General features: G+C 55.7%; 3 protein-coding genes across 3 annotated transcripts in view; 1 reads left to right on the top strand and 2 right to left on the bottom strand.

The window, feature by feature from the left end:
• Positions 1-1,028, bottom strand: part of VDBG_09397 (DNA primase large subunit) — a gene marked incomplete at both ends in the record, with an annotated part of 1,836 nt that extends 808 nt beyond the window's left edge. The window contains 2 exons of the mRNA XM_003000156.1: positions 37-746; positions 839-1,028. Coding sequence (XP_003000202.1) covers positions 37-746; positions 839-1,028 — 900 coding nt within the window. The remainder of the gene's footprint in view (positions 1-36; positions 747-838) is intronic.
• A 4,980-nt stretch (positions 1,029-6,008) lies between these two features.
• Positions 6,009-6,533, bottom strand: VDBG_09396 (predicted protein; the record flags this gene model as incomplete). The annotated part of the gene is made up of 2 exons (XM_003000155.1): positions 6,009-6,254; positions 6,402-6,533. 2 exons carry the CDS (start codon positions 6,531-6,533, stop codon positions 6,009-6,011), a joined length of 378 nt encoding a protein of 125 aa, XP_003000201.1.
• A 2,800-nt stretch (positions 6,534-9,333) lies between these two features.
• On the top strand, positions 9,334-10,959 carry VDBG_09395 (conserved hypothetical protein; the record flags this gene model as incomplete). Its single annotated transcript, XM_003000154.1, has 2 exons — positions 9,334-10,085; positions 10,158-10,959. The coding sequence occupies 2 exons, from the start codon at positions 9,334-9,336 to the stop codon at positions 10,957-10,959; spliced, it is 1,554 nt and encodes a 517-aa protein (XP_003000200.1).
• Between the last annotated feature and the right edge of the window lie 3,404 nt (positions 10,960-14,363).

The following is a 14,363-nucleotide window of genomic DNA, read 5'->3' as shown; positions in this document are numbered from 1 at the left end:
GCAGGCCGGGAAGTGCGCCGCCGCGAGGGTGTCGACGTTGCGGGCCGACATGTCGGCGCCGAGGCCGGCCGCCGACGTCGTGCCCGAGAGGTAGGCCGAGTCGGGCGTGATGAAGTTCTTGGAGAGGTGGTCGAGGATGGGCGTCAGGCGGTCGTCCTCGTCGAGACGCGGCAGGGCGCGCGCCGTGAGCTCGAGCTGCTTCTCGAGGCGCTGGGTGAACTCGCCGAGCACCATGCTCGCCTGCTCGCGCGCCGGCACGTAGGCCTTGCCGGCGCGCAGGAGCACGCGCCTCTGCTCGACGAGCTCGGGCACGCGGGCCCAGTCGACCTTGAACCACGTCTCGTCCTCAGGGTTGTGGCTGCCGCTCGCCTTGGCGCGTGCGGGCATCATGGCGGCGAGCTCGGACGAGAGCGCGGCACGCTCGTCTTCCGTGACCGTCTCCCACCAGTCGAGCTCGAGGCCGGCCACAAAGGCGCTCCGGTCGGCGAGGTCGTCCGAGTTGAAGCGCAGGCGGAACAGCATCGTCTCGACTCGGGAGAAGCGGCGGCGCAGGTCTTCGGTCGAGGCAAAGGCCAGACGCAGGATAAAGTGGCTGTAGTGGTCCTTTTGTCGCTGGGCGAACAGCTGACTCGACTGCGAGGAGGACGACTCGAGGGGGAGGAGCTTGTCGAGGAGGGGCTTCATGTGGGAGGCAACCTCGGCGGGGGGCTTGTTGCGAAAGGAGCATGCCTCAAGCTCGGCCAGGACTGCAACCTATGGTCAGCAAAGGAAGAGAGAGAGAGAGAGAGAGAGAGAAAAAAAAAAAGAGGATGCCAATAACGGGCCGAGAGGGACGCACTTCGTAGTCTGTCGATAGCCCATTGTTCAAACTGCTCCAGAGTGATGTCGGCCGTGGGTGGATCGGCGTAGAAGTTGAGGCGATGGGGGTATTTTTGCTCCTTGTGGGAAGCCTCGGCGAACTGCTTCTTGCGATGATCGCCAATGTTTCGCCTTTTGGCATCGATGCGGTTGTGATCTGGTCGGAACATGACGGCTGGTCGCGACAGGCTTCGTGGGCGCTATGAGGCTTGTTCGAAGAGGCAAAGCGACGTGATGGCAAAGGTCGTGGTCGTGATCGTGGCCGTGGTCGTGGTCGTGGAGGGCCAAGGTCGTCACAGAGACGGAGAGAGACGCGTTTGGAGCGCGCTGAGACGCGTCGGAGGGGAGAATCAATTAAGGACCAGCCAAAACTCGAGCCAATCAGCGCGTCACACTCTTGAGCCCTCTAGCAAATCGGGTTCGTCCCTCTTCCGGCTCCGTCACCTCTCGGTCTGACATAAGCAAACAGTGGTCATGCGCCCTCGCCAAGATCTTATTCCATGACTCGGGCAACGTCCCATGTCTTCCTCGATCAACCCCCCCAGCATCAACCCCAGTGTTCCAGCATCTCAGCACCACAGGCAGCACACAGAAGGCTCTCCTTTGACATCATACATAGTCATAGACCTAGACCTGGCGTGACATTGCGACCGAAGGCTTCAAGAACGCCATGCAGCCCCTTGTCTCTCTTCATGCTGGTTGCATTCAGCAGGTGGGCGCCACGCCGTGCTTGGTGCCCCTGCGAGCGCGCTGACGACACATCTGACATGGCATCGTAGGCAGTTAAGAAGAGTTCTCTTCCACCGCCGGCTCCCTCTACCGCGTACGCACTTTTCCCCAACGGCAATAATCCTCGCAGCATCGCCTATCGATGCCACCTCGATGTCACCTCGATGCCTACATGCGTGCCGGTCCTGAACCTCCGCAGGCTGCCATTCTCGGGTCCTTCCTGAGGTAACGTTTCCCTGCTTTCGCAACCGCCGGACAGACATGGCCTCGCCCGTCACCCCACTCGGCATGTCACCCTGCGGGGGCGCCCCGGACCCTGAACACAACCATGCAAGCGGATGCCTACCCAACGTCCATCCTTTGCTGCGAGGCGCTTCCTCTCGCTGTGCTGAACTGATGTACACTTGGTTGGCTGCGAGGATGCCAGGTCTGTCTGCCTGCAAGGCCTGCAAGGCTGCCTCGACATGTGTGTGTTTCTGGGCCCAGGGAGACATCCTTGACAGGCTGCTTATCTGTTGTCGTCTTGCCCGCCCTGGCTCTTGCCAAGTGCAGAACAGTCAAGCAACGAGCACCAAGAACGCACGCGTTGATGACCAACAGTCTGGCCGTAAACAGAGAAATGTAGAGGGATGGCAACCCCTGCTTTGGCGACAGTGTCAATGGAGTCAGGGGGGGCATCATCAACGCCTGTCCTCTCCGCTCAGCAACCCGGAGGACTCGCCTCGCAAACCCATCCATGGCCCACGCCTTCGTCCTCGACAACTTCTTCGAGACAAAATAGTGTCACTATAGTCGGGCGAGGGCCACGCCACGGGAGCCCGTTCGTACTGCTGAACCGGGGCTTGTCGCTTTTTGCAAAAGGAGCCATGGACCGGCTTTCCGTGGGTTGACAAGGACTCCTTCCGTCAAGATTCACCGGCCGGCCACCGACCGTGCTTTGGGCGGCGTTGCTGACGTTCCCGGGGTATTGGGCACCGAGTTCGCTTCCCAGGCTGCCTTTGGCCCGATGACATGGCCCAGTCACCCTGGCCCTGGGGTGCGCTGCAGACCTCGATTAGGTGTGAATAGACGAGTGGTGGGGTGGAGGCCGACAAGGCTGGGCGCTGGCTGGTTTTGTAAGCAATAGACAACGCGCAGCCGCGTTGCCGTTCGGTCGATCATGGTGTGAGGGAACAAGGCAACGAGATGAGACTTGCGCTTTCAACGCCGTCCAGGCGATACGACACGGCTGGGCATCAGGCCATGCCCGACAAACGACTGCAACCAACAGACATCCGCCGCGTCACCGCCCCAGTCGAGCGTCAGCAGGCTGAAGCGAGCAAGAGCTCAGCTTCGACAGACCAGACAGCCGCCAGACTCACCAGCAGACTTCATCGACAAGTCCCAGCAGGAACCTACGTGTCAGAAGTCACTCGCACGCCGTCCTCTGCCAGCTTGGACGGCCGGCCGGGTCACCTCCCTTGCATCTTTCCTCTTTCTCTTCCTCATCGCTACTCCATCCCCCCCGGACGCCCGTCATCAGCCGCTGCCATGACCACGGCGACCCAGGGACTTGCTGCAGTGGGTCTGGGCTCATGAACCCGGTTGACATACCTGTCATTTTTCTTGGGTCCTGGCCCAAACATGATCCTCATCGCTACCCGCTGGACAACTGCACTGTGCTGCTGTCACCAATCGAGAATGTCGAGACACGAGCAGTGAGGCAACGGTGGCTTGTCTCATCGCCATGGCAAGCTGCGGTACAGAGTGATGTGCACCTACCGACCAGCATCTGAATCCTGTCGAGTTTGACCTATCACACCTCGTCGTGCGCAGCAAGTAGGGGGCCGGGCGAAAGGGCCGGGCCTGATTCTGACAGGCGAAAGAACCTCATCCACTAGAGATCATATCTGACTCCGCGGATGACCCGTGTCCAGCGTGATGTGGGCAGCCCAGTGCCATTTCCCGTTGGAGTGACATTGACCCAAAGAATCGTCATGATGAGTGAGTAGGTATACCCACGGGGGCAGACGGTGCGGTCCCGGGCGATACCAACCTCATGAAGATCCCTTACCATCTTCCAGAGGCTTCCCTGCGCTGGTCGTAGAGCCGGCGAAACAGCAGCGTCCGTACCATTATGGATCCTCAGCTTCACCTCGATTTTCGGTGTCGACCGAAGAGGGGAGTAGCAAAACACGATTCTGGTTGCAGCTTTCCCAAGCTACATGCATGGGCAATCTTCCTTTCGCCCCCACCCAACAAGGAAGGTATGATTGTACAGAATCGCTGTTCTGCACAAGGTCGGAAAGGCAGAGGAAGACACCGCAAGCCTCCGCTGCCGAAAGTGACTCGAGATGGCGTATATTTCTGCAAAGGCAACACAGATTCGGGTCTTTGGGCTTGGCGTATTGTCAGTGAGAGACGAAATGATGGCAAACCATGTGGTGCTCTTTCGTACCATCTCATCAAGATCACCCATCAAAGTATGAACAGTGACTCGATCTGCGTGCGTTTAACCCCCATCTCCATCGAGAGTCCCCGTAGCGCCTGGACGCTCCGTGGGACGGACGCCTGGTGTCAACACCCAAAACAATAGTCGACAGCAATATTACAGGGTTCAGGGAAGAATGGACTACAGGACCCGGCCACTCGGCTTCTGGACCGCCATCGCCGCCCGTAGCAGATGTGACATTGCGCCGGCGCTTCGACTCGGCTACTGGGAGTTGAGGCACAAATCTTGTTGCTCTTGTTTCGTGAGATGCATTTGTCTGCGAATGCACACCAGCCGGCCAAATGTCCAATTCTGCCACCAAATTAGATCCGACGTCGACACGTTCAGACCACGTCCCATGTGTGACAAGTGATATACGATAGCTTATACACTGCCCATGGGTATTAATCAAGGCTCCGCAGCTGAGAGATGCCGCCAAAACCAGGTATGTTTGTTCAACACACACGTCTCAAGGGCCTGTATAGACAACCACGATAGACCGGCTCCGAGTGCCGCGTGTTCGCTGCCGTGAAGGATGAATAGGGTAACCCGATGGTCCGGCAAGTCCAATCCTCCAGTGAGCCCCATTGAGATCCATGTTTGCTGTACTGCCGGCGCAGCAGGAAAAGAAGATGTGAGGGACTCAACATGTATTCTTTAGGGATAATTAGGAACCCTTGTTCATCGCAAAATGTGGGGGTCATTTCCGTTTTGACCCTGTCTCGAACACTGAACAGTTGGTATTCTGGGTCTACTCGCTCTTGGGGCCCCGGCGAACGACTTGCTCAACGCGAGAAAAGAGAGGACGGGCCCGGGAGACGCGCCGAAAGGATCTCCGTTCGAGATGGAAACGTCAGCCTCGAATGATGTAGCCAAGATGTCGGTTTGCCCTTTTCTATGGATGGCCTATGGTCCGAAGGCCAAAGATACAAAGCCGCGTCTCTGGTTGTCATACGGTCCAGGCCTGGGTATGTCGTAGAGAAATAGAGCCCTCCGCCTTGTACAATGACGATGGATTCACAGCTACGTGGAGTCCCTGTCGAACGAGTTGTCGAGAGGGGCGCATGGTCAGCGTGAGTCGATTTGCAAGGATCCCATCCTCAGGAAGATATGCTCAGAGCTTTGAACGCTCGCCTCGCCCACACAGTCAGCCCGATTGACTCGTATTACTGTGTGGCCATGTTTGGGTTGCGCATCACTTGGCTGTTTGCTTAGCGGTACACCGTGGGCTGCACGATTGTCCCAACCTTTCTGGTCGGCAGCATCAACGACAGCTTGGAGATGGACAGCCAGCTACTACGGGCGTTGTGCAAGGGTCCCTCGTCGTGAGTTGATGTCGCTCGCTCTTAATCGTCACCGCCTGACCCTCGCTCAATGGGAGCCAGTGTGTAGCCATTTCAGGAACACTGCCGTTTTCGGTGACTTGACAGCCCGGGTTGTGGGGGCCGGTTCCATTGCATCAGGATTCGTTCCTGCGACAGCCCACTGAGATGACGGGGCAGACCCAGAAACATCGGAGGGGAGAACCAGGGTACCATGTTACATCTCCGAGTCATCGCCGGCTGCCCCGTTTCGACCAGCGGCCTTGTTCTGCTGCCCGTGCTTGGACTCTTCCAGTCTGGCCCAGACCTCTCTTGCTATTGACCCGTCACTTTGCAACGTACTTGCTGGAGTTTTCATTGATTGATGAAGGTTGTACCAGAAAAGAGACCATTGAAGTTGAGGCCAGCGGTTGTTTCGTGGCGCACCTTGATGAGATCTTGTGCTTTGCTATTTCGTGGCCAGGTCCATCCATCACTGTCATTTGCAGCCAACACATACACATGAAGTAATCCCAAGTCCGACAACAAGCCATGTCGATAAGCTGATGAGACACCCGAGAAATGGTATGATAGCACTGTTTGCGGCAACCTTGAACATGCTTCCTCGTCGCCAAGTTGTCCAGCTTCCTTCAATCTTGATTCTCCTGGCGTGAAGCTGGAAAGGCTGCAGTGTCGTCAACCGCCGTTGGTTCAGAACGCTTTGCTGCATCGCTCAGACTCACACTCTCATCTTGATGGACGCAATCCTGTGGTCTGCTGATGTCGTCCTTCTTCTTGCCGCTCTTGGTGGAGGAAACTCTGCTCTGCCCACGTGTCTCGATCCGAGGAAGAAGGCCATCGAATATTATAGGCGGGCGTTCCAGACCCTTCCCTTTCTGTTCAGGGGTTGAGTCGACCTTTGAGTTGCCCGCACCGGGGCCATTGGGATCCATGGATATTAGTAGGGTATCAAGAGCAGCTGCCTGACATTTGTCTGTGTCAGTAAGCTCCGGACTCCGAGCAACGTGCAGAACTATACTCACGGTGTCAAGGTTAAGTTTTCGTAGGAATAAATGGTTGCGCCTCTCTTCCACAGCGAGCGTGTCAGTCTGTACGTACAAGAAGTTGCTTCCGCCAGGAGTCAGAACGATCGGAGTTTGCAACTGATGCGGCATCTTGACAGCATGTACCACAAGAGAATCAAGCTCCTGATATACAGAGGAATCCTGAGAAGTCTGGCAGCTAATGACGGAAGACCCATTTGCCCCGGAACAAGTTCTGAATGCAGATGTCAAGGCGGCAACGAACCTCTAAAGGTCATGGTTCAGCCTTCATCTTGTGTATCAAGGGCAATGGATGTGACTTTGTTCAAGGAATTGTTTTTGCTGACCAATGAAGACTGGGTGAGATCAGTTCAGTTGCGATGGCGATTGGCTGTCTTCCGAGCTGGCAGCCGAACAAGGGCATCCCGTGGCTCGGCAAGGGAGGATACGTCGGGTGAAAATGAGAGAGGCCGATATGCGAAAACTGATGCATAACGCGCCACTAGCAACTGAAGAGCGTCAAGAAGACGGCGGGTCCTGCCGACGAGTTTTCACGGGCTGGCTAGCATGTTGTAGCTTAGATGACCTGTAGAGACCAGGCCAGATTACTCCAGCGTTGAGTTTTACACCTCTAATGGCAGCAACCAGTATTAGACAGTATTTGCAAGAATAAAGAATCGCTATCGCTTGCGGCTGGCCCGTAAGTTCCCTTTGACATGACGAGTCTTGTCGTGTTAATGCTCATGTGCCCGACTCGTGACACTCGCTTTGGCCCCTGAATGGGGTTCCTTATCCACAATGGCAATGGGCACCATGTAACAGTCTGAAGATGCACCAGGCGTAAGCGATTCTGTCTCTGAATAATAATTCGGCTGCTTCCCAATCAGCATAATGTTTGTGGGTGAACCAGAGAGCCCGTTCTGGTCACCGAGGGCTCCCTACTCATCAGGCCCCACAACTTGCATGGAGAACAAGCATCGGTGGACTGCCCGGAGGTAGCGGAGGGTGTCGAGGTTGATCAAGCCCTGCTTAGGGCTGACAGCTGGTCTTGGACCATGTTGGCGTCTTCATATCATTGAATTCTAACGTGTTCTGCTGCCTATACGTTGCTAACTCGGGGTTGAGCGGGCAGGGCGTACGCAAAGGGGCTAATTAGCAAGCTTGACTCATACCCTGACCTTCGTGAGATGCCTGACGCACCTGACAGAGTGCAATTTCCGTCACAACGTGGATCTAATTCTGCATCCCCAGAGCTCTGACGGGCGGTCCGTGTTGGGCGCAGATGTCGACCGTTGTGTACTAAGAAATTGGTCCTGAAATGCGGCTGTGCTGCTACTCGGCACTGCGGGATGCGTGCGTGGCAGACCCATGTCAGTCAGTAGAACACATGAGGACGTTCCGCAAGAAACGTGGGGTACGCCGGCCGCTCTAACACAACACCAGGGTGGTGTTGCGAAGACGAATGGACAGCCGCTCGCCGCAATGACCCAGACTTCGTCGTAGTGATGATAATTAGTTATTCAGATTAGCGATTGCGACCTGGTGCGGATACAGCAAAACCACGATGTATCCGCCTTCGGCAATGTGGGTGTTCGCAGTGTGTGCAATATGTGAGGATGGCCGCAACGTGGCCCCTGTTGAGGCCTCTGGATTTGATGATTCGGTCCCAAGCTCGCCAGTTGATGGGAAAGGTCGTGAAAAGGGCGGTTACCCAGCTAGGCCATGCAAGGACGCTTTGGGAGCATGGCCGTTACTTCTCGGGCGTGACTCCAGCTCCCGTGGAGTGACCTTTCTGGGTGTCCATATATGTCTGACTGGGCCATGATGATAAGGCTGACGAGAACAGATATAGATGGAGTAACAAAAGGGCAGATTGTCTACCAGTTCTCAACAGACGGCCAGTGACCCAGCGCCACGCGGTATGAGCTTTTTGTAGTATCCGGTGATGTACGTTTAAGGAGATATTCAGGCGAAAGCCAGGTGGTAGATGTGATATCTTGGTACGGCAGAGGGTTGCTTGGTGTGAATGGGTGGGGGCAGAATTTCGTTGCTCGATTGTGGGAAGTTGGGCGAACATGTGGCTCAAGCCAGTTCTACCTCCACTCCAACCTGGCCGTGATCCCCATAGACAACCCCACTGACCCAAGCCGCCAGGATTCCGGCCGCAAGACACGTCCCTGACGGATGTACCCCTTTCACTAGCAGGGGCATGCTGGGAGCCCTTGCCACCGTGTGGCTGTTGATTGGTCTCGAAAGGGTTGGGTTTCGTCGTTTGCAGCCGCTGTCCTGCGAGTGAAATGTCCGTGTTGCATCCTTCCGCAGCACATCAAGAAGAGTTGTGGATGTATCAACGTGAGCTGCCAGTACCAGGCAGAGGAGGATACTCAAAAGACTCATCATACTGTGTGAGCTCGCACTTGGGCCCCAAGGTCGATGATTGACTGGGCTGAGGTGATGCAAGTGAGTTTGTGCACTCCATCTCAACCCTCCGCGCTGTCCCTCATATCTTCGACCACTGCCCAACTATCCTGACTGTGTTCTACAGGCTCGAACATCTAGCCCGACCTTGATTGAGTGCGACAAAGTGTACTGAAGGACGACCGTCCCCCCCCCCGCGACCTAACTGCCACGGTCAACCACAGCCATGAAGGCAACTGATTTCTCCGCCAATGGAAAGGTACCCCCCTCTGGCTCTGATGGCGATAATCCAGAAAACCAAGCCTTACAACCGAAAATGCGCAAGCGAGTCCCAATCGAGGTGTGGGAAAGTAAAAGACCTCTTATCACAAGACTGTACCAAGAGGAGAAGAAATCCCTGAGAGAGGTCATGGCGATCATGGAAAGGGACCACCATTTCGTAGCCACGTAAGTTGTACATGTTCCACGTGGATCTTTGTACGCGCCCACTCATACGCGTCGAATTAGGGTCAAGATGTACAAGTCGCGTATATGGAAATGGGGCCTCGACAAAAAGTTGAAGGGAGATGAAGTGCTCGCCATCCTTATTCTCAAAAGAGATCGAGATGCGCTGGAAAGACCTACGGAGTTCAGGATCCGCGGCCAGCTTGTTGACTTTGAAAACATCAAACGCTATGTCAAACGCAACCCTGCACTGGTCGCGAAACTTTGCGACGGACACAAGCCCAACGTTCAGACCGCTCGGGAAGTCACCTGTCGAACCCCGTCGCCAGCTCCTAGCCAAGTCCTCAACTCTCCGGCGGATTTGTACGGCGTCGAGAAGATTCTGGGTCTCTTCCGCGATTATGTTGATGGATCATTCTCGTCGGGATCTTGGTTCTGTGAGTACAACGTCGACTGTGGCAGCAGTCATCTCAACAACGGAGACCGCAGCAACGAGCTCTTTGAAAGGGTCATCGCCAGTTTCGCCCTCGTCAATCGATGTATGATGCGAGGTGACCATATCGATATCAACAGCGTCCTTGGTCCATCCTTTGAGTCATTGAAAGAGATTGTGGCAGCTGAAAGCCCTGACTTCGTGGCGCGTACAGTCTGCCTGCTTTGGTACCTCGACCGGCACCACAAACATGATTTGTTGCGTCTGGTTCTTGATTACCTCGCCGGCTTGATGCCCATCATCTTCGGTCAGCATCACGTCTTGGCACAAATATGGAGGAGCTTGAGTGCCACCAACCTTTCCGATTACTACGAATTGTCGATGAGGTTGTATGCCCTCCTGTTGCCGGACATTGAGGAACGAACAGGACCTGCCAATTTCCTGACCCATCTGTTATACAGCGACTACCTCGACTGCGTGTTCTCTCGTCGAGGGCCGGAAGATTGTGCGGGAATGATAACGACGCATCTCGCCCGCGCTGCTGCATCCGGGAAGCGGCACCCGTGGATTGGCGACTTGGCCCTGTCGCATGCTGGCATTCTTGCAGCGTGCGAGGAGCGTCAAGGCAGGTTGGACGAGGCGGTTGCAATCCTGACCGGCCACATGAATGCGTATGCCTTGACAGACGAACAGACAGCAGCAATTCACCTCGAGCTTGGGGTAAAGTATCTCCACATCGGCAACACAGCAGCAGCGATCGCCTCGTTTGAAATGGCAGTAAAAATCGCATTGACGTCAAACGCTGACGAGCGGCTCTCCATGACAGCACTAGGGAACCTGGAAAAGTTGCTGGCGGAGACAGGGAAATCGAACAAAGCGAACAAGATTCATGAATATCGCATGCGCCGAGTTGCAGCCTTCGCTGAGAAGTCGGCATCTCTTGCCAAGGGCTTCGAGACCGAGGACGATGCTAACGGCGAAAGTGACCTTGGAGACACGGAGAGGGAAGAGCTGGCTTTGTGGCTGTGGATGGACGAAGACTTCGAAGAGCCGCAGCTGGACTGGCTAACCTCAGCGAACTGCATGCATGAAAACGAGGGAGCTTTTGCCCCCGTCTACCCCAATACAGTATCGTGGATTGGTGTGGCAGCTCATGAGGCACCAGGTGGGGTGTCAAACAACAGCGGCAGGACAGAAACTCAAGTCGACGTGGCTGAGATAGGCACAGACTTCACCTACAGTCCTCGGCCGGGGATTCAATGAAGCTGTGGAGAACAATCAGCACGCAGGAATACTTTCATATGGTTTAGAAGACTCACCTCACCAGTGTGCAACCGGCAGTGGCCGGCGGCTCGACTTCAGCTGAAGCGAAGTGGGATGGAAGGTTGATCAATACACATGAAAATGGCGTGCCAAGGGACGGTCGTCTGTCTCGATTGCAGACAAAGAGGTGAAGCGTTTACGCAAACATCAATTGCCGGCTGAAGGCAATCGTAGCTGTATAGCTATGAGTGCAAGGCGATCGCGACGTCATTTTAGGAATGCTGACAACTATATCAACCTGACATCGACTGTATGGGTTTGCCGTGCCTGTCATTTCGTGACCAGGCACCCACCACCGAAGGGCAACGAAGCAATGTCGGTGAAACGAGGATACACTTGGCGACAACATCGAGACCCGGACACGCGTCTGTCAACTGTCAAGAGTAGTATTGATGTCCAAATTCTGGGAGGCTTGCCGCTGGCTTGCCGTTGAAAGTTGAAGCAGCTTTCGCTTGCTCCCACGAAAGAATCGACAGTGAGGTTGGTTGTGCTTTGTTGTCATGCATCTCGATAGTGATCTGCTCTCCAGGCATGTGTTCGAGGTCCCAGCCCGCAATGCTTATGGTGGTGCTGCAAGGGACAACCAGAGCCGCTTGAAGCTGGTCGTTCAGGACGGAATAGCCATCAGTACAGTGAAACGAATCTCGATGACGTAGGTCATACACGACTCGGTGGTGCCTGCCAGAGGGGGTCCCCATTATTGAATAAATATACGACGGATCCTCTTGTCCGGATTGGCACTCGGTCGCCTCGGGAAGGAACTGCCAGTGATTCACGATGAGCGGGAGGAAATTGACAGGTCAGAGAGGGGAGCGCACTGCACTGCAACCACTGACATGGACTTCTGGCTGCCTTAGGTTACCCACCTACCCACCGAGTGAGCAGGTCCTTGGTCCTTCCTGCAAACGTTCGCTGACGGCAGCGGCGTCGGTGGCAGGCGAGGAAGCAACCATGAAAACGGACAGTTCCTGCCCAATGACAATCGGGCGTTCCTGGTCTGGGGACGGTGACTGGCTGGGCATGCTGCGCTGTAACGTAATATTCGAGCCCCAGCGAGCTCACTGAGAGCGTCGCCGGTGGAGTGGGTCGCTAAAACCAAGTGGTGTCTCCTGTGTGTTGACCCAGTAGAAAGGTACTTGACGGCATGCCGGCAAGGCCAGTGCCGTATGCGGGAGATGAGCTTCGAGGCAGGTACTAGTCTAGCGTGGCTTTCTCCATTTGGCTTCCGGTCTAGTCTGAGTCGCGAACGTGCCTTCCCTTTCATGACCCTCTCTTCTACTTCTCTCTGGCAGCGGGGTAGCTGGCGCTAGCATCGTGGATAGGCCTCGAGTGTGCGAACGATCTCACTTCGATACTCAATCACAGATCGCAGGTGCTCAGATTCCAACAGAATCGACCCTGACGGAGGAGCGTCTTGACAAAGTCGCATCGGCAAACATGGGATTCAAAAAGACGACCGCAATTCCAGCCTTACGACGTAGAGATGTTGTGCCATTGACCACCGCCATCAAGATGAGAGCCAATGGGAAAAGCACAACGAGCGCCCCGCACAAATTGTTTCGATGAAGAAATGTGGGGCGGACAACACCCCTTGCCCCTTCCCTATCTTGTAGCACCTCGCTGCGCTGTCTGTGAGTGAGGTACCTCTGTGAGGGGAGACTCTTGGGCCATCTCAGACGCCCCCCCTCATTGCTGCAAGATTCAAGAACGAGGAGGGTACCTTATCTTGCTGTTTGCCAGCAGGGTCGCTGGTCTCGTCTGTCTGCCTATCTGTTTGTCGACTCAGCTGCCCCCTCAACAATTCTGTCCGACTTTGCCCTCCTTCCTTGCCTTCCTTTGCCCGCTTCCTCTACAGGTACTCAGCCTGCCGTGGCTTGACATTCAGGTCATCCCATCAGCAAGGGGAGCGCCTAAACCCTTTCAAGTTCCCTGCAATAGCACCCTGCCTGCCTACTAACGCTACCTACTTCTGGTACATGGTACCTACCTTACTTACCTTGCTTCATTAACAAAGGCGCCCCATCCTTTCATCCTCCTGTCGCAACATCCCTACAATCGTCCCCTTTTGGCCCTGCGCTATTGCGCCTGGACTCAAAGTCTAGCCCTTCTTGTTCAATTACTCATTCGAACACGGGTCTTAACGTGACCACTCCTCTGTCAACCCAGCGCCGCCAAACCACAGGGTCTGGGGGCGCCATCGACAAGTCTTTCTCTCGCCTCTCTCTCTCCCAAGTCGCTGCCGCCGTCGCTTTTGCTGTCGCTCTTCCCACGACAAGGACGTCACTCGCCGCCGACTCGCAGCTAGCTCGGCTCCGTCAGATATCCCCCAAGACGGACCTTCATCTTTCCTGCATCTCGGACCCTCTAACCCGCCCCCGTCGGTCATCTGTTTTGCGCTTTGCCGCGCCTCAGCTCCCCTCCCGGCCCGCTGTCTCAACACCAGCCCCGACACAGAGCATAGCACAGCCCAGTCCGCCCAACAAGCGACGCCTTTCATGTTGCATCAGTAGCCAACAACACGCGCCCCTCCTTCCCTCCTTTTTCGACCCTCCGGTGGTTGTCTGTGGCTTTCCCTCCCCAGCCAAGGGTCTGTCATTGACTTGACTGCATCCCCAAGGACGTAGGTAGGTCCAGCAAGGTCCCTCGCGATCTCCTTGTTTGCTGCAGATTCTATGATTGGGACCATCTCGGAGACTGACCTAGGCCTGCTGTCTTGCTCTCAAACAGGAGGCTAGCTTCCGTCGCCCGTGCTGCGCCGCCGTCGCGGATCACCTGGCCTTGCCACCCCTCCCCCTCCGCTCCACAAGCTCAACATCGTCGCCGACCTGTACCTCCGCGACAAATCGCTTGGAGCTCTTCCTCGAGACGACTCGAATATACGACGACTCGACTCGTAACAAACGACCATGTACACCGGTTCAAGCCAGCCTTTGCCGACACGTTCAACACCAGAAAACGCATGGGACGATACCTCAATCCCTGCCGTTCAACAGCCTTTTCTGCCCAAATTCCCATCACACAATGCCACTCCGAGCATCGACAATCCGGCCTCTTTTTCTTCGAACCCCCGGATTCAGTTCGACGACCACGCCATAAGTCCTTCGCCGCCGCCTCCCGAATTCTCGACTCAGGACTCTGGCAACGGTTCCGGGTACTGTTGCTGGCCACAGCTCTCTTCGGGATCGCGACTGACGTTCGACCGACTGCCCCTATCAATATCGAGTCACGCGGTGGCAAGGCTGTCTCCTCTGGCCGCGAAAGCCCTCAATTCGTATCACGAACCATTCTCCTCGAGCTTGGAAGCCAGTCTCCAGGGACGCCGAGTACCAAAAAGGGCCATCGCA

The sequence above is a fragment of the Verticillium alfalfae genome, genomic scaffold, assembly GCF_000150825.1.
Source record: "Verticillium alfalfae VaMs.102 supercont1.15 genomic scaffold, whole genome shotgun sequence".
NCBI lineage: Eukaryota > Fungi > Ascomycota > Sordariomycetes > Glomerellales > Plectosphaerellaceae > Verticillium > Verticillium alfalfae.
This window is presented reverse-complemented; position numbering and strand designations above follow the sequence as displayed.